General features: G+C 45.4%; 1 protein-coding gene across 1 annotated transcript; it reads right to left on the reverse strand.

Annotated features, from left to right (window-relative positions):
- Positions 1 to 5,571: 5,571 nt before the first annotated feature.
- Positions 5,572 to 23,009, reverse strand: DDX18 (DEAD-box helicase 18). Its single transcript, XM_070581173.1, is given in 15 exon segments — positions 5,572 to 7,314; positions 8,436 to 8,476; positions 8,478 to 8,611; positions 8,944 to 9,000; positions 10,391 to 10,504; positions 11,235 to 11,387; positions 11,725 to 11,886; positions 12,983 to 13,122; positions 15,546 to 15,660; positions 15,749 to 15,948; positions 16,064 to 16,164; positions 16,538 to 16,673; positions 18,082 to 18,222; positions 20,810 to 21,184; positions 22,785 to 23,009. Coding segments are annotated over 15 exon segments (2,097 nt in total). The 5' UTR covers positions 22,870 to 23,009; the 3' UTR covers positions 5,572 to 7,171.
- Positions 23,010 to 23,259: the final 250 nt, after the last annotated feature.

Below are 23,259 nucleotides of genomic sequence, written 5' to 3' on the forward strand. Positions count from 1 at the left end.
CCTGGAATAGCCCTTTAGCTCTCACTGTTCTTCTTTACCCAAGAGATCTCTACCAACACCTCCTGTCTCCGGCCAATGCTCATGTCATCCATGAGTTCCTCAGGCAGCGCTAGTTGCCCACTCTCTGGACTCCCACAAGACTCTGCTCATGACAGATTTATTTTTATGTGTCTCCCTCTCCCTGTGGACCACAAACTTCTTCAGCCCAGAGATTGTATTGCTCATCTCTGCCACTGCAGCGTCTAGAAACATTGCCTCACACAAAGTAGCTACCCAATAAAAGTCTCATGGATGAATGAATGGCTCTAAATGTCTAGCTCTAACTTTTCTCCTGACTTCCAGCCACCATACCAATACCCCTGGATATCAGCTGAATTCTCAAAATTGACTTGCTCCAAACTGAGGCCCCCCTCCTTCCCATAAAGCAGCACCTCTTCCTGCTTTCTTTTCTGTTGAGTCCCTATTTATTAAACTCATACTCTGTGTGCTAGACATGCGGGGTACAAAAATAATTCAGATTCAGTCCACGCCCCCAAGGACGGTCTAGATCAGGGTTTTCCATTCTCGACACTGTTGACATTCTGGGCTGGATAATCTTAGTCGTGGGGGCCTGTCCTGTGCACTGTCGGATGTTGAGCAGCATCCCTGCCCTCTACCCCCTAGTTTTGCCACTAGCAAATGCAAAGAAACCGATGTGTAGCCTTGAGCACGTGACCTTAACTCATAGCTCACTTTCCTCATCTAACTAATGGGAAATAATCCCGGCCTTGCAGGATTAGTGTGAGAATGAAATAAATCAACACATGCAAGCAGCTTTTGCTTTGCGAATCTCTTTCTCTCCACTACCCCATCTTCTTGCTCATCTCCCTCCCTTGTCTTCTTTGACCCACCCCCGCCTCACCCAAGCACCGATGGAGGACTGTAGGGTCACAATGTCTCTCACATCTGTTCCTTCTTTCTCTCTCCAATTCCCTGTTTTCCACCTCCAGTTTCGCCCTGATCCCCTCCACCCTAAACATAGCCAGAATTAGTCCTAATGCGCAGACATGTTGCACCTGCTTTCCGTCCATTGCAACCAAATTCAAGTTCAGACTTCCTGTCTTGGCCGTCTAGTGTATTTTCTTCGAGCTCCCCCTACATCCCCAGCCCCATCTCTCACTGCCTTCCCGAAGTATCTGTCATGCTCTGGTAAAAGCAGCTGATATTTCTGAAGTGCTTCTTATCTTGGTTCCTAGAATCCTGACAGCAGCCCAATGAGGCTGACGGGACTGTTGTTATTGGACAAATGACCCCAAGCTGCTTCCTCTTTGCCTCTGTCATGCTGTTCACGGTGCCTGAACACCTGGTTTTCTCCCTTCCTTCACTCCTTCTGCCCCAGTTAAAGCAGCCTTCAAGGCTCAACCCTCACGCCACACCTTCCCAAAGCTGTTCTTGACCATTTAACCCTTGGAGATGGTTACTTTCTCTCTGTAGCACATTCCCCCAGTATTTCTCTCCCACAGGAATCTTCTAGAATGGAATTGCAACTGACTGAGAGTAAGAGTTACTTAAGAGTGTTTACTCTTAGTCACTTGACTGACTTAGAGAACCATTAAAGAGTTTTACTCTTAGCAGATGCTCTTATCCCAACCAAGGTGAGGCCACCGTTCACATGGTTTCTGACCGTTTTTTATTTTCCTCAGTCACAGCCGCCCTGGCAGCGTATCCACCACAGCGTCAGGGCTGCAGGCCAACCTTCTCCTTGCCGGCAGCGCCACCACCCGTGTTAGGGCCCCCATTCTCAGGTGCTCACTGGTTTCTCCTGTCTGCATCCGCAGACACCAGCATTCCCTCCAGGCGAAGGGAGGAAAGCCTACCTCAGCCCCCTCTGGAGCTGGCCAGCCAGTGGTGGTGCCCTGCCTTGGAGATGTGCAGAACAGCACTTACATCCAGGCCAGGCCATTTATTCACGAGCTGTTGTTGACCCTCTTCTGAGCTTCCCTTTTCTCCCTCTAACGCGAGGATGATACCTTCCTTCCCAGGGCTGCGGGGAGGCTTAGAGAAGCGAAAGTATGTAAAGGCTCTTCTGGAAGCCTGGCCTCCCGGGGTCAGACTCATTTCTCAGCATCCTCCTAAGCGCATGCTCTAAGGACGATGGAGCCTGGCAAGTGTTTATCCTTGTTCTTCCCCTACTCAGCCCTCTCCTTCCTCTAACCGGGGAAAAGGAGCCCCCTGGAGCCCCCCTCTGCCAACAAAACGAAGATCAACCAACCCCCCCGGAGGATCCTCTGTAGAGGCGCCTGTGGGAGCAGGAGCACAGCGCCCTCATCGCACAGCCAACCTTCAGCCCTGGCTGAGCGCCCTCTGCTGGGGACATTCGGGCACCCTAGAAACCCTGAGACACTTCAGCGTTTATTGGCCTCAAGCGTCTGAAACTATGACGTTTTGGTGGTGGGGGGAAGGGCGTGAGAAAGCACGTGGGTTCTAGAAAACATCCTTTTTCTGGTTTCTGACCATCCGCCCCTTTTCTGATGTGCCCAGTAGCAGTATCAATAGTTGTCATTTCTAAGAGCTGACCATCGGATTCCGTGCTAAATGCTTCCCGTGCGTTATTGCATTTAATCCTGCAGATAGCATTACTTCCTCCCTCTCTATAGCTGAGGAAACTGTGGCACAGAAAGGGAAGTAACTAGTTCAAAGCCTCACAGTAAGCAGGGCAGCCGAGATTCACACCAAGTTCAGCCTCACTCCAGAAACTGCTGCCCAGAAGGTCCCGTGACTGTCAGCCCCGCCTTTTCCCCGGGCCGGTCCTCCGCACAAAGCTCTGTGCAATGCCCAAGGTCCCACTTTTTCCTGCCTCCCATACCTCCAGATCCACACCAGCTTCTCCATGATCTGTTCCTGGAGGTGGTGAGCTTACCAATTGTTCGTTTTTTGACACACCATTGCCTTTCTTGTTTTCAAGTCCTGGCTTTGCTCTGAAGCAACCACTTTCCCTGTGCTCAGGAGCAGGGAGGCTGCGGGCAAGGAGAGCATGAACGGTGGGAAGCAACCTGGACATCGTACCCACCAAAAGAGGGAGAGAGAGAAACCAAATCTAGGAATCCCTGAATGTTAGAGGGCCCTCAGGGCTGTATCTTTCTTCTTAGTAGTGAGCAACAAAGAGCCACTCCGAACGATTTCAACCGAAAAGGAATTAATTGAAATGATAATCGGTGGCTGGAGAACCAGGCTTGGAAAACAGGCAGGAGTAGGGGCAGGACCACAAAGTCAGGCCCCACGATCAATCTGCCTGGAGAACTCCTGCTGCCTGGAGGGCACCGCTGGAACCAACTCTGCTCCGTACTGTGGCCCCAGAAGCGGGATGAGGAAGCTTGCACTTGTTTTTGCTCTTTTGTTTTATTAGTACCCGATTCAGGGTCGGGCAGGTATGTCTCGATCCATCAAACCTAGGTCACTGCCCTGCCCCGGCTTCTGCTTTCCTGAAGGGAAGTGATCTTGACGACCCACCAGGACTCAAAGGACATGGTCTCCAAATACAGGAAAGAGGTTAGACCCTGGGAAGCCCTCAAACAAAAAATGTCCACTACAGTGGTCATCCAGTTAAAAAAGTTCCCATCCCCCTTTAAATGTACAGATGATACTGAGTCCTAGAGGGGAAAATGGCTTTCTTCTTAAAGACATGCAGCCAAGGCAGATGGGTTTCATCTCCTGTGTCAACACCAGTCGACTGAATTCCAATTGAATGGAACACTGTTGGGCCAGCTCAAGGCTGTCTGCCTGGGGGAGGCACAGGGACCCTCGTTGTTACACTGTGCGACAGTGTGCTTCTTCCACAGAGGCTTTCCCACAAAGGCACAGCTGTTTCCCTCTGGACACCCTGAGTCTGTCTCCTCGGGGCCACCCTAGTTTGTGGATGACTAAACACTAACACCATTTCCCGTGTTGGGCATTTTCACTTTGCAAGATGAGAACATTAAAAAGTTTATAAAGAGGTTGTATGTGGATGGATTCTAGACTGGATGTTCCCAAACCTAGCTGTGCGTGAGAATCATCCAGAGATTACCCTGCCCCACCACAGGCCTAAATCAGAATCTTGTGGGCAAATGGCGCAAGAAAATCTTTAGAAATCTTGGTGTTTCTCACGTGGCACAATCAGCATTTGGGAACTCACTCCCTACGAGAGAAGCTTGTCTTCTATAGGCAGAGAAAATTCCATCACCTTTTCATCAGTTGAAGTCCACCAAAACCCAAGAAGAAAGCAGAATTTCCAGGGTTAGAAGTAGCTGGAATATTTAATCTGCATCTATCACATGATGTGGAAAACAGTACTGCAACTGTTCATGACCTCTTTACCTTCTCTAGACTGTAGCCAGGTCCGTAAGAGGAGCTTGGCCACGTGCATGTGTCCCCTGCACAATTCCTGGCAGGTAACACAGTTCTAAGCCATCACATACGGGTATCCAAAGACACGACTGTTGCTTCCGCCTTCACACTCAGCAGAGCAGCCTTGAGAACTGCATTTGTCTACTTGACAGTCATCTTAGGAAGCTGCTGCAGGACTGGAGCACTTTCCAAACCCTGGGTCCGATTTTCAAATTCCAGGGAATCCAGAGTGTCAGAAATCCCATCTTTGTACCCCCAAATGCCCAAACTGGCTAGGGACTTACAATGTATCCCTGTACCTGATGCTGTCGGGGAGCACACTTGGCACGTGCAGCATACATATTAATGCTGACAGCTAACAGGTAAGGCTGCCCTGTGCCAGGACGCTCCTAAGCACTCCACACGTTAGCTCATTCAATCCTCACCACCTTATGAAGGAGGTTTTATTCCTTTGTTTTACTCATTTAACAGGCCCAGAAATATATGAGGCACAGCTGGAATTTGAATCCAGGCATTCTGGTTTGGGAGCACTCATTTTCACTATCTTTTAATTTTGACATCTTGAATTCAGCTTTACTTACACTAACCTGGCTAGTTAAGACAAAAATAAATTTAGATACAGCGATGACTTGTCACTTGCAGCCCAGGAGACCCGAAGGGTCCTATTTGCACGTAGCGATCTGCTTGGCTCCCAGTCCATGCTGCCAAAGCTTCCTAGTTGAAGCCACATAATCCCCTGTGGCAAGCTTATGGCCTCACCCATGCCACCAGAGCTGTGTTTTTGGCACAGGAACCTAAGGATCCCTTCTCCTTGTACAAATGAACCTTGCAGACGGTGCTGCCCCGACCTGGTATCTGATTCTAGTAACTGGCTCCCTCACAGCTCAATCTGGCCAGGTTGGTCATCTGGTGGTCTGAATGTCCCTAGTCCGGACCATCCTGCAGCAGAATCTCCCACAGAACTCAGCAAGTACCTGAAAGAAGCCGTTAGTGTAAGAGGAACAGTCTTTCTACCCTCTGTTTGTATACTTTTCTCAGCATCTCTGGAGACTGCCTTACATGGTGGAGGTCAACGATGGAAGACAAACAGGGGTCACGGGACATGCTGAGACAGAGCGCGCCAGCCGGGCACAAGCAGATACCCAGAACCCAAATCCAGGCTGACTAAGCAAGGTCAGCAAAGCACAGCAATCAATGAAATACAAAGCTGGTCTAACTGTTTAATGACAGGAAAACGACATGTTATGAAACAAGCTGGTTACAAATAGTGAGCAGAGGATGAATTCATTGGATAAAAAAATTAAAAATGTATACAAAACACTGGAAAGTTAAATACCAAAATATCCACAGTATTTATTTCTGTTCAGTGATTAAATATTCTTCCTTTTGCTTTAGTCTAGTTTTTGAAACATGATTATTTCTGAAACAAAAAAGAAAACCAAGTTACTAGACAGAGAAACAGTAATTAAGCATGAGGAATGCGGCAGCTGAGGTCTGAAACCTAGGACAGGTCCACCTAGGTGACAGTGGTCACGCCCAGGGGCAGAATATCGTTCTTTTCTTTTCCGACTGAAATGCTATTTATCGCCCTCTTTCCTCTAATTTGATGTTCTCAGCGGACTTAGGAGTCTATGAATATGAAGTGGCACAACAGCAAAACAATGCTAGTACTTTGGTTTTGAATTGCTACAAAATGTTATAAGCACTTTGTAGTTATAAAATACACTAGAAATAAAACAAACTATGAAACATACTAGAAATTAAGAGCTCCTGTAACAAGAAAACCCATCTGACTAAACCATCGTCTCTTTCTGAACTCCATTCATTTCCAGTTTTCACTGTGAATCTATTTTTGTTTCATGGATCTGGAAGAAGTAATTTTTCCCAAAAAGGTAAGAGCATTGTGTGCGCTCAGCACCGTCGGCTGGCCGGGCCTTGAGTCTGCTGACAGTCGGCCCCGCCTTCTAATAACTGCAGTTAGGAGGGCTCGCCCAGTCCAAACCACTGGAGACAAACTCAAATGAGGAGCATCACCACTCTTTGTGACTACTTTTTTTTTAAGTCTCTGCCAAGTTACCAAATAAAAAACAGAATATTACGCCTATATTGGTATAAATGAGGCTCAATACATCCGATTCTGCCCCCTCTCAAATGTTAGGACTGCTAGGGGCGCTTCATTCAAACTATGACAAATAACCCACATTTCTCGATGTTAAAAAAAGTTGAGAAATGCTCATGGTTTTAAAATCTGGCGTATATAAAAATGGATGCCACCTTTAGCCAAAGGTGGCTTCTTAGGCATCCCCTGGAGCTTGCTGCCCTGTGGCATGGCGGCATTTGCAGCAGGGGTCAAGAACCATTGTTAAGGTCCGAGAAACAGCCAAAAGCAGAGAGTAAACCAAGACAGTTTTCGGCATTGCCACCAGCATGCTAGGTCATCGGCCTTTTACAGCAGGCTGGTACAGGAATGCACGCCACAAGACTTCAGACACCAGGAAAGAAAGGCACAAAAGAATTACAGTAAAACAGTGACAAATTGGGGCGGGGGGGTGAAACTTAAAAATACCCTAGCATCATAACAAAGACCAAAAGGCTTGCTTTACCGCTGGGCAATCAAGAAAAGGTGAGCTCTGTTTTGTATTCCCAAGAGAAAAGAGAGCTGTGGGAAAGACAGCACTGCGTGCTTGCAACCCAAGTCCAATTCTGCCGTCATGAGAACGGTCCAAATCCTGGTTACAGACACTCCTTGCAGAGAGCAGGACAGCACTGCATTTCAGGACACGAAGGAAGGCAGGCCAGGGCGTCCTCAGTGAGAGAACTGCCTGCTGTCCGACGATTTCCTGCTGATGTGCTTGAAGATTTTGGATTTCTCGACTTTCCTGGTTTTCTGGTAGCTGAATCCGCCACCGCCTCCCCTCTTTTTAAGCTTGCCTTCATTGCTGTTCACGTCTAAAGGTGACCGTTAAGGAAATGAAGCAACACACAGATAATGAACTCCAATGCGACATCTATGAGAGAACAGACCAGCATGCGCACTGCTGTCCCTCTACCACAACCTCTCCCTGAACTACGAAAACGTGCACACTCGGGCCTGGGCAGCAAATTTCCAGAAAATCAGGAGTGGCCACGTAACCGTGAACTAAAATTAGCAGGTCTGATTTTAAGCCCAGTGTAACAGTCATATTCATTCTTCTCTCCACACAATGAAACTGAAGACAATTATTTATAAGGACTTAAGAAGGAAATCTGCAATTTACAGGAACATAAGAAAAAATACCCCGTGTCAAAACAAATGACTTTCACCTCTGCTCGGAGCTGATTCAGGAATGCTTAACCCAGCCAAGGAGCTGTTCCTCCTTTCACAGGAGTCAACGTGTATTCATCACAACAGACATTTCTGCGATGCCTACACTGGGGATGGTGACCCAGATTTGGTCCTCCAGTCCCCTTAGGAGGTACCGCCGGGGTGTTAACCAACAGGCCTCACTTCAGCTGGTTCAGCTGCTTCTGTTGAAAATGTGGTAGTAAAGCACACATTATAAACTGCAACAGAAACAACTGGAGGTACTCCCTTTGCATTTTACCTCAGGCAGCACTTCAGTTTTATTTTCTTTTGCTGATCTTGCACCCTCCTTGTATGAAGTCCGTCCATCACTGGCCATGTGAGGATAAAAACTTCGGGAGGCCTCGTGGTCTCTCCAGCGTCAGGACATCCCATTCCTCCACACCCCCCCGTACGGTGAAGCCTCCTAAACACGCAACTCTGCAATTTTACCCTCCGTGCCTCTCTCCGGAATCTACGACTTCCTCTGGCTCCCACTGTTTGCCAGTCAAATTCCTTGGTCTTTTCTTAAGGCCGAAGTCATTCCTTCTGCAATCCCCACTCGGATAATGAATCCCTGCCTACTCTGTGCTAGCGCAGACAAGCAGACGGGGACCAGGACGAACACCTGGGCCTCCAGTCTTCAGCCAGAGCACAAAATAACCCAGGAACTAAGCCCAAATGCTTCTCCATCAAGCTCTTGTCCCCTAGGTCCCGGATGAATTCATAGCAACAATGAAAAGGATACTCAGATCAACAAAAGGATTCACCTTGAAACCAAATGACAGCAACCTGAGGCAAATTCAAGTTATTCACATTAAAGATCTGTTTCAGAGAGTGGGAATCGTATGCTCGAATGTGCGATTTGTATGCTTCCTGGGCTGACTTATGAAGGAAGTAGTTCTTTTCAATCAATTTTTCAAGCTGAAATGGAAAGACACATTGGTTTTAATAAAATAGGAAAGCAGATTGTGTACATATTAGAACAAAACCATCCTGTAAAAAACACTTGCTCTAAGCTTTGTCATATATGCAATCAAGCTGCAGTAAGAATAATGACAAAGTTCTTGGAAGTTATTGACGAGAACAAGGTAGAGAGTACATGAATGTGGTAACCAGCACAGCAAGAAACCTAAAAGATCACTCAGTCCAAATTTCTCATTTGATGAAAAAGGAGATGTGGAGGACAATGACCACTGCTGAAACACCACACGGTCAGTGCTGGGACGAAGCTGACGCTGGGACGAAGAGCATACCTGAGACTGAATGTCAGAAATTTTGGACCAGGAAAACTCAAACTCACTTAATGGAACCTAGAAAATAAAAGCAGGAAGATTAGTATACCAGGGGGGATCGACGTTCAGAAGCCTTTTACTCTCAATAAGGATCTCTACGGATGCGACATGGTTAAGTAGGCTGCAGCTTCCAGTCAGAAGGACCACTAGTCCTTCCTTCCATGACAAGAGAGCTGCCCTAACAGCACACTGCCCTGTGACTTGACTGGGGTTTGTGGCCAAAAACTCCTACAGGAAGGAAAGCAGTCTTCACTTCTTAGATAACTGGAAAGTGCCAGACCTGTGCTGCGTGCTGGGGGTTGGTGGGATGCAGCCCACATCCTGGGCCCAGCCTCAGAAAGCGTGCAGTCTTGCCGGGGACACAGGTAAGTGATAAGATGACAACTCGATGAGCCCTTGTGCTGGGGGAACACGAGGGAGGGCAGGAGATCAGCGCTGGCTTCCCAGAAGAGGTAAAAGCTAGCTGAAACCAGAGCAATCCAGAGAACCAGGAAAAGGGCATTCTAGAGAAAACATGCAAAGGCTGTAGGGCAATTTTGGGGAAATGTACCTAGCTGCACAGTGGAGGAAAATCTACTTGGCAAGACTGTACCAGGGAGGCCAAAGAGGAGGCAAAAGTCAGAAAAAAGAAGGCCTGACAAATGTTTATAAGATCTAGCAAAAAAGAGGCCACTGGACTCTAACGAATTCAGACTTGGTGGACAGGAGGAGGTCAAAGTCAGATGAGGGGGGCTGGAGATCAGGGGGAGGGGAAAGTAAACGGAGAAGATACAAAGCACTTTTCAAAAGTCAGACTGAAGAAAGGCAAAGGGCAGTAGCCACCCTGGAGGTGGTGGTAGGAGAATGGGTTTAGCCTTGAAGCTCTTTTTTTAGTGAGACTTGAGATGGTAAAGAGCTAACTGCCAGGGAGAGAGTGAAGGTAACACACAGAGCTGACGAACGAGGGCCAGAAGGAAGAGGAAGAGGTAGAGTGAAGGGCGACCCCACAGCTTCCGGTGAGGTGAGAGGGAAAGACACCAGGATGGAGAGACGTGGAGAAGATGGAGGAAGGGGAGCAGGAGCTGGAGATGATCAGGTGTGAGGGAGCTTAGAAGGAGTGGAGGTCTCAAACAGGGCTGGACGGCTGGGAGAGGGGAGCCTGGGGACACGAGACGCACCGCTGAGCAATGCAGAGCTCCAGGGCTGAGCTGTGTGGGGAGTTCTTCCTGTTCACATTTCCTCAGCTGGACCCACAGGAAACCTCATCTGCTTACCTATGCACTGTAACCATTGTCCTCCTAGCACTGCAGTGACTCATGACTCCTTGGACACATCTAGAAATGCTGCTTACTGCTGTCTGCACTGGCAAACGAGGCCCAACAAGAGCAATCTGCTCCCAACTGAAGATTTTCCAAGCAAAGATCTTTACCTTGGATTGCTTCAAGTAACGAAGGAAACCCAACTCTTCGGGGTGCAAAATGAGCAAGTCGTGCCCTCTTCCGTTTAGGCCTCTGGCTGTTCTGCCCACACGATGAATATATTCCTTTGGTGAAGAGAGAAAACCTGAGTTACACACGGACCTCCACAGAACCTGTGGTGGGCTGCATTCCCGGGACTTGCACGGTAGTGGACAGTGTGTGTCAGCACATCTGGATGAGACGGTGCTGGGCCTCCAGGGCTGTGCCACACAGACCATCACCACGTTCCCCAAAGCTGGCCCACCATTCCTTCCGCTTGCACCATCCCCAAAAGGTAACAGGGCAATGACCGAGGCCGAAGGAAAGCTGGACACGACACTCACATTAACTCTATGATCTGATAAAATGACTACTAAGTGTGCTTCATCTTCAAAACGGCTTTGTGAAACGTGTTTAAATGCTGGCTGATAATTTACATAATCTATTGTTTGTTTAAAATACTTAATGTAACTTATTTTACCACATATGCTACAGAATTTTACCTATCTCTGTAAGCAAACTGTATTTCCTTCTGACACCTACTGCTCCTAACACATCATTCCAAGCCTGTAACGTTCCTAACTGAAGTCCCACTGATGCCTCTCACATCTCTGTGCACACCCGTTGTGAGTCCTGCAAACGCCCTAAATATTATCAGCAGCAGAGAAACGTGGCAATGGCTGCACAGTAAAACATGACCGAACGACCAAGGGAGACACCTCTCAATGTGAAATGTGCCATTCCTCAGAGAGCGTGGAGAGTAAGCACAGTCCTTAGTGAGAGCCACTCTGGAGAAACCCCAAGGATGCCAGTTACCTTGGGGTCATCCGGAGGGTCATACTGCACAATCCAGTCGACTTCAGGAATATCCAGCCCTCTAGCGGCCACGTCTGTGCACAACAATATGCCTGAATCCGCATTGCAGAACTGGAAGAACGTGGTGGTCCGCTTGTTTTGCTTCTGCTTTCCCTAGAATCCAATCACAACATCCATCAGAGCTGGACACTGGAGGCTGTGTCCGGGAGGCCAGATGTAGACGCCCAGACTGTGGCGTTGTTAACCTGCTTTCTTTCAAGTGCACTCTCTGGCCTACGTCCTATTTCCCCAAGTGGACGGCGTCTCTTACTCCTGTGTGGTCCTCACCCCTCCACACCGAGCAAAGCTCCCTCCACATAGGATCAATCACCCAATGCTGAGCAAACTACTTGGAACTATGTTTAGAGGAGAGAGCAATAGCTTAAACCCCACCACCTATATAACTTGATAAGCATAGCCTATTTTCAATAAACTCATCGTGATCACTTACATGAATGGCCAAGACAGGCAAATCGATGTAGTTCAGCAATTCGTAGTGGTATTTCACAGACTTACAGGAAGAAAAGAAGACCATTAGTTTCTTCTTCCGGTTCTTCTTAAGGAATGTAAAGAGCAGGAGGAACCTCTTCTCAGAGGGACAAAGAACGTACCCCTAGAAGTGGTTCAAACGAGGAGATACGAAATAAGCAAATGGACATTTGCAGCTTCATGAACCAACATAATTTGATGGCGAGCACAGAAGGTAAGTATTCGTACACACTGTTATGCCTTACCTATAACAAAACCACTGCCTTCATTCTAACAAGCATTCCTAACATAAGACTAATCTTCAGCTCTTTCGATTCCTTTTACTGGCTGCGAACACTGGATACTAAGTACGTTTCATATTTCCGAGATTACTGGTTATCAACAGTTCTTGCAACCGTAATATATTAACACCCCTATTAATTAGAACCCTCAAGGCGTATCAATGATTCATTTTTCTAAAAAGGTTTTTAACAGCAAGATCTCAAATAACCACAGCTTAAGTGCACCGTCCCAAACAAGGTAACAAGGCTGGGTGAATATATTTTTAAAAATTAGACAACAAATGAAAGGTTTTTAAGCTAAATTGTTACAGCAAAATATTTTATTCAACAAAAGATTCAATCTTCAAGTTCTATTTTTTTTTTTATGAGGAAGATTCACCCTGAGCTAACACCTGTGCCAATCTTCTACTATTTTGTATCTGGAATGCCGCCCACATGGCTGACCAGCAGTGTAGGTCCGCGCCTGGGATCTGAACCCGTGAACCCAGGCCGCTGAAGCAGAGCACACAGAACGTTAACCACTCGGCCACAGGGCCAGCCCCTTTAAAGTTCTATTTTTAATCAACCTAGTTTAGACCTTTGTCATCTCATTTCCAATCTGCTAAAGCTACGTGGGTGAAACCAGTCTCTCCATCTTCTAACTCACTTTGCGTCTCCAAGCAAGAGATTAATAAACAAATTTTTTTTACTGCATCTACAATTGGTAGTGATTAATAACCTCCCACGTGGCAAGCCATATTGAGAGACAGAGTAAAGAGAGCCGAGCAAATTATTCAGAGTTCAAGATAGTTTATATCAAAGAGCCAGAGACCCAATACCAAGTTTACTATATTCGAATTAAAAGTTAATTAATCCATCTGCTTTTTGGATGATCCTCCAAACAGTTACAAGGAAACACCAAGGAAGATCCTTAAAATTTAAGATATTGACACAAATTACCTGCTCAAGACCATCTACTGTTGCATTAGCTTTATCATCATCAACACCAACATACAATGGCTCCTTTTTCAGAGAAATCCTTGCCAGGTCTTCAACTTTTCGAGTTTGTGTGGCAGAAAAGAGCATGGTCTGTCTGCGTGCTGAAACAGATGCAAATAAAGGTAACACAAATCTTTCAGGAAATCTTCAGAATTGCTTCACACCTACAAATGCTCCAAGTAGAACTCTGAACAACGGGGACATGACAGCACTATAGACATTAAGAGGAGAACATCATGAACATCTCTGTCTACAACCTTGACAACTTAGACGGTGGACAATTTCCCTGACAGACAAACTGCTAAAGGCCACTCAAGAGAAAGAGAAAACGTGGACAGCCTCTATCTATTAAAGAAATTGTACCCCAAATCTTCACGTAAAGAAAACTCCAGCCCCAACAGCCTCCTCTGGTGAAGTCTATCGAACATTTAAGGAAGAAATATTACCAATTCTTCACAAACTCTGCAGGACACTGAAGAGAGTCTACTTCCCGGCTCATGTTTTGAAGTCAGTCACTACCCTGATCCCAAACCCAACGACAGTTCATAAGCATGGATGCAAAATTTCAGCACAGTGACTCAATATATAAAGAAGGATAATGCATCATAACCAAGTGGGGTTTTTCCAGGAATGCAGGGTTGGTTCAACATTTGAAAGTTAACCAATATCATTTACCATATTAACAAACTAAAGAAATAACATCTGACAGTTTCAAAGGACACAGAAAAAGTATTTGACAAAATGTAACATTTATTTCTGATTAAAAAATCTCAGCAAACTAGAAACAGAAGGGATCATGCTCAATATGATAAAGTGCAGCTACAAAAAAATCTATGGCAAACATCCTACTTAATGGTGAAAGACTGAACGCCTTCCCCTTAAGATCAGGAAGAAGACAAGATGTCTTCTCTCACCATTTCTATTCAGTATTGTACTGGAGATGCTGGCCAGTGCAGTCAGGCAAGAAAAGAAGTAAGTGAAGAATTTTATTTTTTTACATGTAGGTGGTATGTTTGCCTAGGTAGAAAACTCCAAAGTCTAGCTTCATCTGGAAGGTCATACTGAACAATCCCATTGAGTATAGTAATAATTATCTTGCCAGATAAAGGGTCAAAATTAAAAAATTAACTGTATTTGTATATACAAGCAATGAACAATTTAAAATTTTAATAAAATACTTAGGGATAAATCTGACAAAAGATGTGAAAAAACCTGTGTGCTGAAAACTCTAAAACACTGCTGAGAGAAATTGAAGGAGCTAATAAATGGAGGTATACCTTATTCGTGGGTTTGAATGACTCAGTATTGCCTTCCACCAATGATCTATATTCAATACAATCCCAACCAAGATACCAGATTTTTTAGGGGGTAGAAATTGATAAACTGACTCTAAAATTTATACAGAAATGCAAAGAACAAGAATAGCCAAAACAATCTGAAAAAGAACAAAGGTGGGGGTTAACACCACCCAATTTCAAGACTTAATAGAAGGAAATGGAACTCTCATACACTGCCGATGAGAAAGCAAAATGGTACAAGCTAAACATACACCAAACACTCCACTCCTAGGTAGTTACCCAAGAAAAAAGGAAATATATGCCCATAATAAGAGTTGTAGATGAATGTTCACAGCAACTTTATTTGTAATAACCAAAACCCGTAAACAGCACAATCATCCATCAACAGGTGAATGGATAAACAAGTTGTGGTACATTTACACAATAGAATGCAACTGAGGAATAAAGAACTACTGATACATATTAACAGCATGGATGACTTGCAAAAGAATTTGCTGAGCAGACAAATTTATACTGTATGATTCCATGCATACAAATCTCTAGAAAACACACACTGATCTGCGGTGACAGAAGGCAGATCAATGTCACCTGGGAGGCAGACGTGTGTGAGCAGTTGATGGAAGCAGGTGAGGGCTGTTCTTACTGAAGGTGAGAGGGAGGGATCACAAATGTGCACAAAGAAGCTTGAGGGTTACGGAGATGCTCACTGTTTGATTGTGGTGACGGCTTCACAGGTATAAACGTGGCAAAACTTAAATTGTTTACTTAAAATATGTGCAGATTATGTCAATTATAACCTCAACAAAGCATTAAAAAACAAACTCTCTAATGAAGGAGATTATGGTCTTATTATAGATATGAGCAGCTTACAATGTTGCAAATACTATAACCAAGATATGTACAACTCAAATACAACACAGAAGGCCACAAGTCTACTGCCACCTGGGAGACGCTAGAATGAGGTAAGGAAAGGAAGATGGGGTTGCGGATGTGGACTGGAATGACGTGTAAGGACTGTGTAACTTGCATTATAACCTCTAAAACGGCAAAACCACTGTAACAAGTTACTAGTAAGCTTGATGCTGCATTGCAGACGACCTCTAAGGTTGATTGACACAAGCTCACTCGGCTATGTTAGAATTCTGGTATTAACAGTTTTCATATAGGAGCAACCCTCACCTACTTCCAACTACTTTGCAAACCACATGCAGATGCCACCTACTTACTCGGCAGAAGTTTAATAATTTGCTTTAATTCCTCTTCAAACCCAACATCCAAGATACGGTCAGCCTCATCAATAACCAGACACTGCAGGTTTTTATACATAAACCCTGGGGTATTCTAACAAGACAAAGAAAAACTGTTAGCTGTCAGGTTGAGGTTTCACACAAGACAGTAAGACAGGGACTACATAACAGTGTTCTCTTACCTGCATGTGGTCCAGGAGACGGCCTGGTGTGGCCACAATAATGTTGATCCCATTAGCTAGTTTCTGCGCTTCAGCAGATCTGTTACTGCCCCCCATTATTAACCCATATGTATGGATATGGTGCGTCATTAGCTCCTTAAGAACACCAAAAGTCTGCATGGCCAGCTCCCTCGTAGGTGAGAGAATAAGGACTCCTGTTCCTACAAAGGCAACAATGACACGCGGTGAAAGTCAGCCTGCAGTTATCACCAGGAGTGCGTACCCGCTACAATAATTCTAGTGAGGTACCGCAAAGACAGTGGATCACAGACTTACCATTTCTGGGCATGAACTTTAACTTAACAATGAGTTCAACTGCAGGGATGAGAAATGCCAGGGTTTTGCCACTGCCTGTTTTTGCAGCTGCTAGAAGATCCCTAAGGATTAAGACAGGAAAGGTCAGAGACAGTTAGTCTACTCATTCAACAAGTCATGTACTGAATACCTACCATGTCACTACCGCATATAGTTTGGGCATCAACGCCAGAACATGAGCAACAAAAGACCAAGTCCCCACCTTCTCCATCGCTGAAAGCAATCACCTGCGTCAAATACCCAACTCAGAAATAAGAAACATGCCATACAACAGAAGGGAACGCTTTTCTTCAGACATCAGCAAATAAGTCTTTAAAGCAGGTTGGATACATAAGCCAACACACAGTGCAAAATCAACCGAACATACTGGTATTTCCTTTCTGAACTACTGGCACTGAAAACAGATTAAAGCCCAAACATCAATGTGGATCATACCTGCCTTCCAGAAGCGGTCTGATGCTTTTATGCTGAATCTCGGTCATGTTTGTAAAGCCCATTTCTTTTATTGCCTTTAGAGTGTTCTCATTGACAAGACTAGTCAGAGAAGCAAATGAAGTATCCTCGAAGGCTCCTAAACAGAAGACAGTTTATCATTAGCAAGTTTCCCCCTTTTTTTAACAGTTAATACTGCTATAATTGCCTAAGTTAGTTTTGCTGACTAAAGGCATCACTGGGTTGGAGTCAAGCTTAGAAGAGCTTCCTCCAGTCAGAAAAGCCAAATCCCCAACCATTTCTATATATAAAGACGACAACCCTGCACTTCTGAAGTTTCTCCACCGCTGACGGCGGTGTACCTTATAGCCCAGAGCCCAAACTGTGACAGAATAAGAAGGGGCGCAGAGGACGTACAATCAAGGAACTTGTATGAAATGAAAATGGCAAGGCTGGCGGGGTTGGGAGAGAGTTCAGAGAAAAACGAAATGTTTAAGAAATCTGAAATAAAAAGTGAAAACATTTAGTATAATAACAACTGAATTTGAAGTCAATCGAAAGTGTTGTTAATTTAACTCTAAAGAGACTACTGAGAAGAGTCAGGTGCAGACACAGACTGTTAGAGTGAACCCACACAGCAAGCGTGCTGTGGACCTGCAGCAGGTGAAGGCATCAGAATGACCCGTGAGCTCCCCAGCCCACACACACCCTGGCTATAACCCAGGTCTTGCCAACCTGGGCACTATGGACATCGTGGGCTGGATAATTCTCTGTTGTGAGAGGCTGTCCTTCGCATTATGGGATGTTCTGCAGCATCCCTGACCTCCACCCACTAAATGCCAGTAGCCTGCCCCCAGTTCTGACAACCAAAAGATGTGGCCAATCCTCACAGGCCACCTGGGACAGAGGTGGGATTTATGGGATGCAGGACCTTCAATGTTAAAACTGGTCAAGTCCTGGGTAAACTGGGATGAGCTGGTCACCCCACCTGGGAGGCAAAACTGCCCTGGCTGAGAACCACTGCCAGAGCCTTTGCCATTCTGATTGAGCACGTCTGGGGTTGGGCTTCAACATTTTAACAAACAAAAATCTCAAACCAAACCACTCAAGTAACTCCTGGACATCTCTGGTTAGGAGCAACTCATGCTAGCCTAAACTCTTGACTTTACAGACAAAGAGCCAAAGGCCAAAAGAGGTCAACCCAGCACAGGCCCTCAGTAATGTTAATCTCATCCTTCTTCCTTATCAGTAACTGAGCCAGTACTAAACTTCTGGGCTCCAGACTCCTGCGCCAATGATTCTCCTACTACGGTATGGGATGAGATACAGAAAATGACAAACCGAAGGAACAAAGGATCCCAGAAGTTGTTTGTGTACATAGCAAAATATTTAGTGTTACGAATGAAGGAAAGGAAAAAAATAGAAAAAGAAACAACAAGAACTCAGGCATACAATGAGGAAGATAAACAGTCACAACTGAACCTTCAAACACCGCAATCCAGGGAGGCATGACATTTTTAAGATCTGGAAAACTTTCCAGAAGTTACCTGTCAGTCCCAGGGGCAGGCTGGGCACTTCACTGTCATGTTCTCCATCATCTGGCTTCTCCACACTGTTTTCTGTTTCTTCAGGAGCCTGGGCACCTTCTTCAGATTCCTCTTTGTCTTCAGTTTTTGCTTTTTTGGTATCTTGGTTTTAAAGGACAAAACACCCCCCCCAAAAGTTTTTCTTAATTTTTTTTTGAGGAAGATTAGCCCTGAGGTAACTACTGACAATCCTCCCCTTTTTGCTGAGGAAGACTGGCCCTGAGCTAACATCCATGCCCATCTTCCTCTACTTTATACGTGGCACGCCTACCACAGCATGGCTTTTTGCCAAGCGGTACCACGTCTGCACCCGGGATCCGAACTGGTGAACCCTGGGCCGCTGAGAAGCGGAACATGTGAATTTAACTGCTGTGCCACCGGGCTGGCCCCATTTCTTAAAATCAAAGCATCAAATGAGATCACAAAATAAAAGATGTGTAAGACCAAGAGGCATAATTTCAAAAGCTTGCTAAGAATGTCTCTTTTTTATGATTAAAGATTTGTTTATATTTAAAAACCCATGGGGACATGCAGATTTGTCAAGAAAACAATTTTTAGGCTTCTTAAGGTATTATACCATCTTAAGTGACCAAGAAATATTTAAAAACTTGAGCTGAACAATTTAAGCATACTAATTACACCGAGTTCTATACATTTCACTGAGACAAAAAAAGCACGTGATTAATACAGACACATGCCGCATAACGACATTTCAGTCAACGACGGACCAGACACAACAGATGTCCCATAAGATTAGTGCCATAGAGCCCATGTGTGCAGTAGGCTATCGGCATCTAGGTTTGTCTAAATGCACTCTATGATGCTTGTACAATGGTGAAATCTCCTAACAATGCATTTCTCAGAATGTACCCCCATAGTTAAGTGACATGTGACTGTATAGATTCTTTAAAACCTCATAACAAACACAGATTTTTCCTCCTATGCCATTAAACATAAATTTTCTATAAAAGCTAATTTTGTTTTAAAGATGAACAGAAATAGCAAAGACTGTTCATGTGACTAGAGAGAGACTACAAAGGGTGGGCAACAATCCACTTGGCTGGGTGACAGAAACTGGCCTGTTCCTTGAATGTAGTAAGTGGTGAGGGCAGGAAAGGTAAGCCTCCTGGCTTGTTGCCTCTACATTCACGACTTTCATAATGTGGTCCTAAACTCTCTTTCCAGTCTTATCTCGCACCACACTCTTCAATGTTCTACTCTGGGTCAAACGGGTTAACTACCATGTTGGGCTTTTAAAAATGGATGGCAATAGTGACACTAGTTAGAAGAGAACTGACCTAGACCACAACTCAGGACTCTGTAGCCCGGGACTGGCCTCCTTCTTGGACCTGACTACCACCCTCTGGGAAACGGTCAGCTCTGTAGGACCCACATGTTCAAAGGCCATGGATATCACCAGCTGGTCCTGTGGCTTATCACTTGTCTTCCTTAAAACGGTTCTTGCAGTTTAGCAATAGGGTTAAAACTCCCAGCCCTGCACCTCAATGCTGAGAGGAGACACATCGTCACTCCCTTAGGCACACTCAGAATGAGAGCTCTAAGGCACTACAATCACTCTAAATAAAAACTGTAATGTCTAATCCTCACGCTTTCCTCTATTTTTGCTTAAGCAGTTTCTTATAACCTATAAATGTTATCAGTCTGTTGGCAGCCTGAAGAAAGCCATGCATGTTTGGAAAAGTTCAAAGCTCTTTCTCAATGAAATTTTATTTCAGATGAGATACATGAATAGGACATTCTAACCCAGGTGTTGGCAAACTTTTACTATAAAAGGTCAGAGCAAACATTTTAGGTTTTGTGAGCCATATGTTCTCTGTCACCACAGAGACCAAGTAAGCAAATGGGCACTGCAGTGTTCCAGTAAAGCTGTATCTACAAAAACAGGCAGGAGGCCGAAGACTCTGCTGACACCTGTTTTAGCCTCCCTTGAAATCTCTGCTTGCTGATATCTCAATCAAAATGGCTGCTGTCGCCCACGCTCATTCAAATCCAGTTCTCCTCCAAAAGAAAACAGCCCTTCTCTCCTCTGCCAAAACTATCCCGGCCATTCTACTCATTTGGAAACTCATGTTCCATTTATTCAGAAGTTTCCTGCTATTTTATACACTTTGCATATCCAAATTATCACTAAGTCTCCTTTCAGTTAGAGGAATTTATGGTAGGAAAAAAGGAACAGGGCAAAAAAGTACATGAAAAGAATCACTAACGCAAAGTCCTACAACATGATACACAAAGGCCCAAGAAGACAGATTCTACTACCAGCTCCGATTTCTTCCGTGTCAGTAACTCCACAACTCTGTTCGCAAGTAGGTAAACCTAGAATACTATGCCACAGAATGTGTTCTATCATAAAAAGCCCAGCTAACTGCCAAAAAAGCAAAGCAAATTTCTAGAATTCTAAGAAGACTCTTATGTAAGCGTGAGGTTTCCTTCAAGGTCGTTAGGGAATGTAAGCACCTGATGCAGGGCTGGGCACTCTGAGGACAGTTAAAAGCCTCCCCCTCCCAAATGGCTCCTTTAGCTCTCGGGCGAGTCCCCGGTACACAGTGAGTGCAGGGGATTCCCAGCTGCCACGTGGACACAATAACACAGGGAAGGGGGAGTGACAACCGTGAAACACTGTGTGAACATGTGAACGGCTTGAGTGCAAAGAAAATGAGGTACCTACCAGGCCCAGCATCATCCGCCATTTTTCTCTTTTTCTTCTTCTTCTTCTTCTTCGATTCCGAATTAGGAGGCTGTGTTGCTGCTCCCCCATTGGTTAATATGGCAGACTTCTTGGGGGATTTTTTAACGTTTTCATCTTCTACTGTTTCGTTAGACAGATCTCCATTTTGGGCTTCTGACAAGCCCACCTTCACAGACTGCTTCAGTGATTTCTTAACTTTTCCACCTTCCATTGTTTTAGACAGAGCTCCATTTTGGGCTTCTGACAAGCCCGCCTTCACAGACTGTTTGAGGGCCTTTTTTACTTTTCCCCCTCCCAGTGTGTCTTCAGACACATCTCCATTTTGAGTTTCCGAGAGGCTCACATCCGAGGCCGCTGTTTAAAAACAGAACACACATTGTGACAAAGAAGAGGTTTAAGCAGAAACACTGAAATCCCACAGGAGAAATCCCAAGGCTTCCAGGACTGAAATGATTTAGCTTTCGCTTCTCCTTCACATTTATTATTAAAACCACTTGCAGTTTTATGGTGTTCTACTGCAGAACAACTAAATTTCCTTTAAGGAAAAATGCTGGAAAAGGGAAAGCTGCATTGATCTTTTAACTTCATAAAACGACATCTCTGTCCTTAAGTAGTTAAGAGTCTGGGACAGGAAAACTCCAATGAGGTTAAATATTTAAACAGATGGGACTACACAATGGCAGTTACAAAACAAACATTTTAATATTAGGTATTTGATAAACATATGATTAACTGATATATTAAAAAAGACTTACATCTTATTCACACTACTGCTTCTCATATAAACATAAATTCAAAGTATTCAACCTCAATTTTCCGAGACAGCAGTGAACTGAAAACTCTGTTGATGAAACCACTTCTTTGTCAAAACTTATCACATATAAATGCCCGAAAACGTCTTTACAAAAACTTCTCTGTTTACATATAGAAAAGGTAAACACCTTCTTTTAATTATCTTTACCAAGAAGTAGTTAGTAATGCTGTATTATTCTATAGGAAACAGACATATAAGGGAACTTCAAAAACATTATTCCTAAAACCCACAACCGTGCCCTGTCCCCCAGGATTTCTTTCAATTAATCTCTGCTGAACACTAACTGGGGTAATGCATTATGCCTTCACCCTTGCCCTCGGAGATCTGTATCCTATACCAGAGCCAAAAAGGTTAACAGAACATCATCAAGAGCTCTGACTCACTGTCAGAAAGTTAGGACTGCAAACGAGGTAGGTAAGAAAGGTGACATTCAGGCAAAAACCCTTTCACGTAAGTCTTTGTGGAGGATGCAAATACACAGAAGGTCTTAAGGAATTTATAATCCAAAGTTGGGAGTGATGGGAAGAGAGGGCACGAGAGAGCCTTCCGCTGGACATGTGCAGGAGAGACACCAAGAGCTGAAAATGAGGAAGTGGTACAGAGTCGAGAGAGATCAAGACTGGAGGTGGGTAGGAGAAGGCAGTGGTATCAGGAAAGCTCTGTGAAAACGGTGACAACTGAGCTTGTTTTGAAAAAATGTAGACATGTAGATGTTATGAATGGAGGGTGTACGGAGAGGAGAAAGCTCCACGTGTCTGACTGAAACGGGTGAGGGGTGGGGATGCGGCGGGACCTGAAGGCTGTGAGAGTCAGAACCGGGAGGGTGGAAGGGGAACAGGATGGTTTAGCTGGAAGCACTGCTGGAAGTCGGGAAGGGAGTCCAGAGGCCTCCCGCTCCAACTCTGCCAGGAGAAACTGATGCTCAGAAAGGTCGGAGCGGTCTAGGACCCGACTCGCGGCTGCCCCAGGCCGCCTGGTCACTCTGGAGAAGCCCACGTGCTCTCAGGACAGGTGCCTGCGCCACCTTGGAGCCCTGGGGACACTGGAACCGCGCCGCCCGGCCCCGCAGTCGCCCAGCGCGCACGGCGCACGCATGGGCTCCCTCAGCCCCCACGCACGCCGCGAGCCCAGCGGTCTCACCCTGTAGCTTTAGATTCCGCTGCCGCAGTTTGAGGTTCCGCTTCTCGATCTTCTTGCGCAGGAGTTTCATCGGTAGATGAGACATGCTGTCGGTGAGACGCCTTCACTGAGGCGGCACTGCCGGCTTCTCAGCTCTCCCTGATGACGTTATCGCCTCTTGAGACACACGTGCACAATTCAGCCAACCGGAAACACGTCACGCGAAGCGCTCGCGGCTTGCGGAGTGGAAATGAGTCCGGAGCGGAAATACTTCCGGCCTCCTGTGCTCGGCTTCACTTGGCGACCGGGTGTTGTGCAGCGCCCCCTTGGGGAGTGGAGGCCCGAGCCTGCGCCAGATTCAGGTTGTGCGACTGGGAGTCCTAGTAATTTTGATTTAACCCCGGAGGAAACCGAAGAAACAAGAGCCAGTGGAGGACCTTAGGAAGTCTCCGTTTTTATGTTCTCGCCCCCTTTGGATCCTGGACGATTTGGGAAA

Source organism: Equus przewalskii, chromosome 17 (assembly GCF_037783145.1).
Source record: "Equus przewalskii isolate Varuska chromosome 17, EquPr2, whole genome shotgun sequence".
NCBI lineage: Eukaryota > Metazoa > Chordata > Mammalia > Perissodactyla > Equidae > Equus > Equus przewalskii.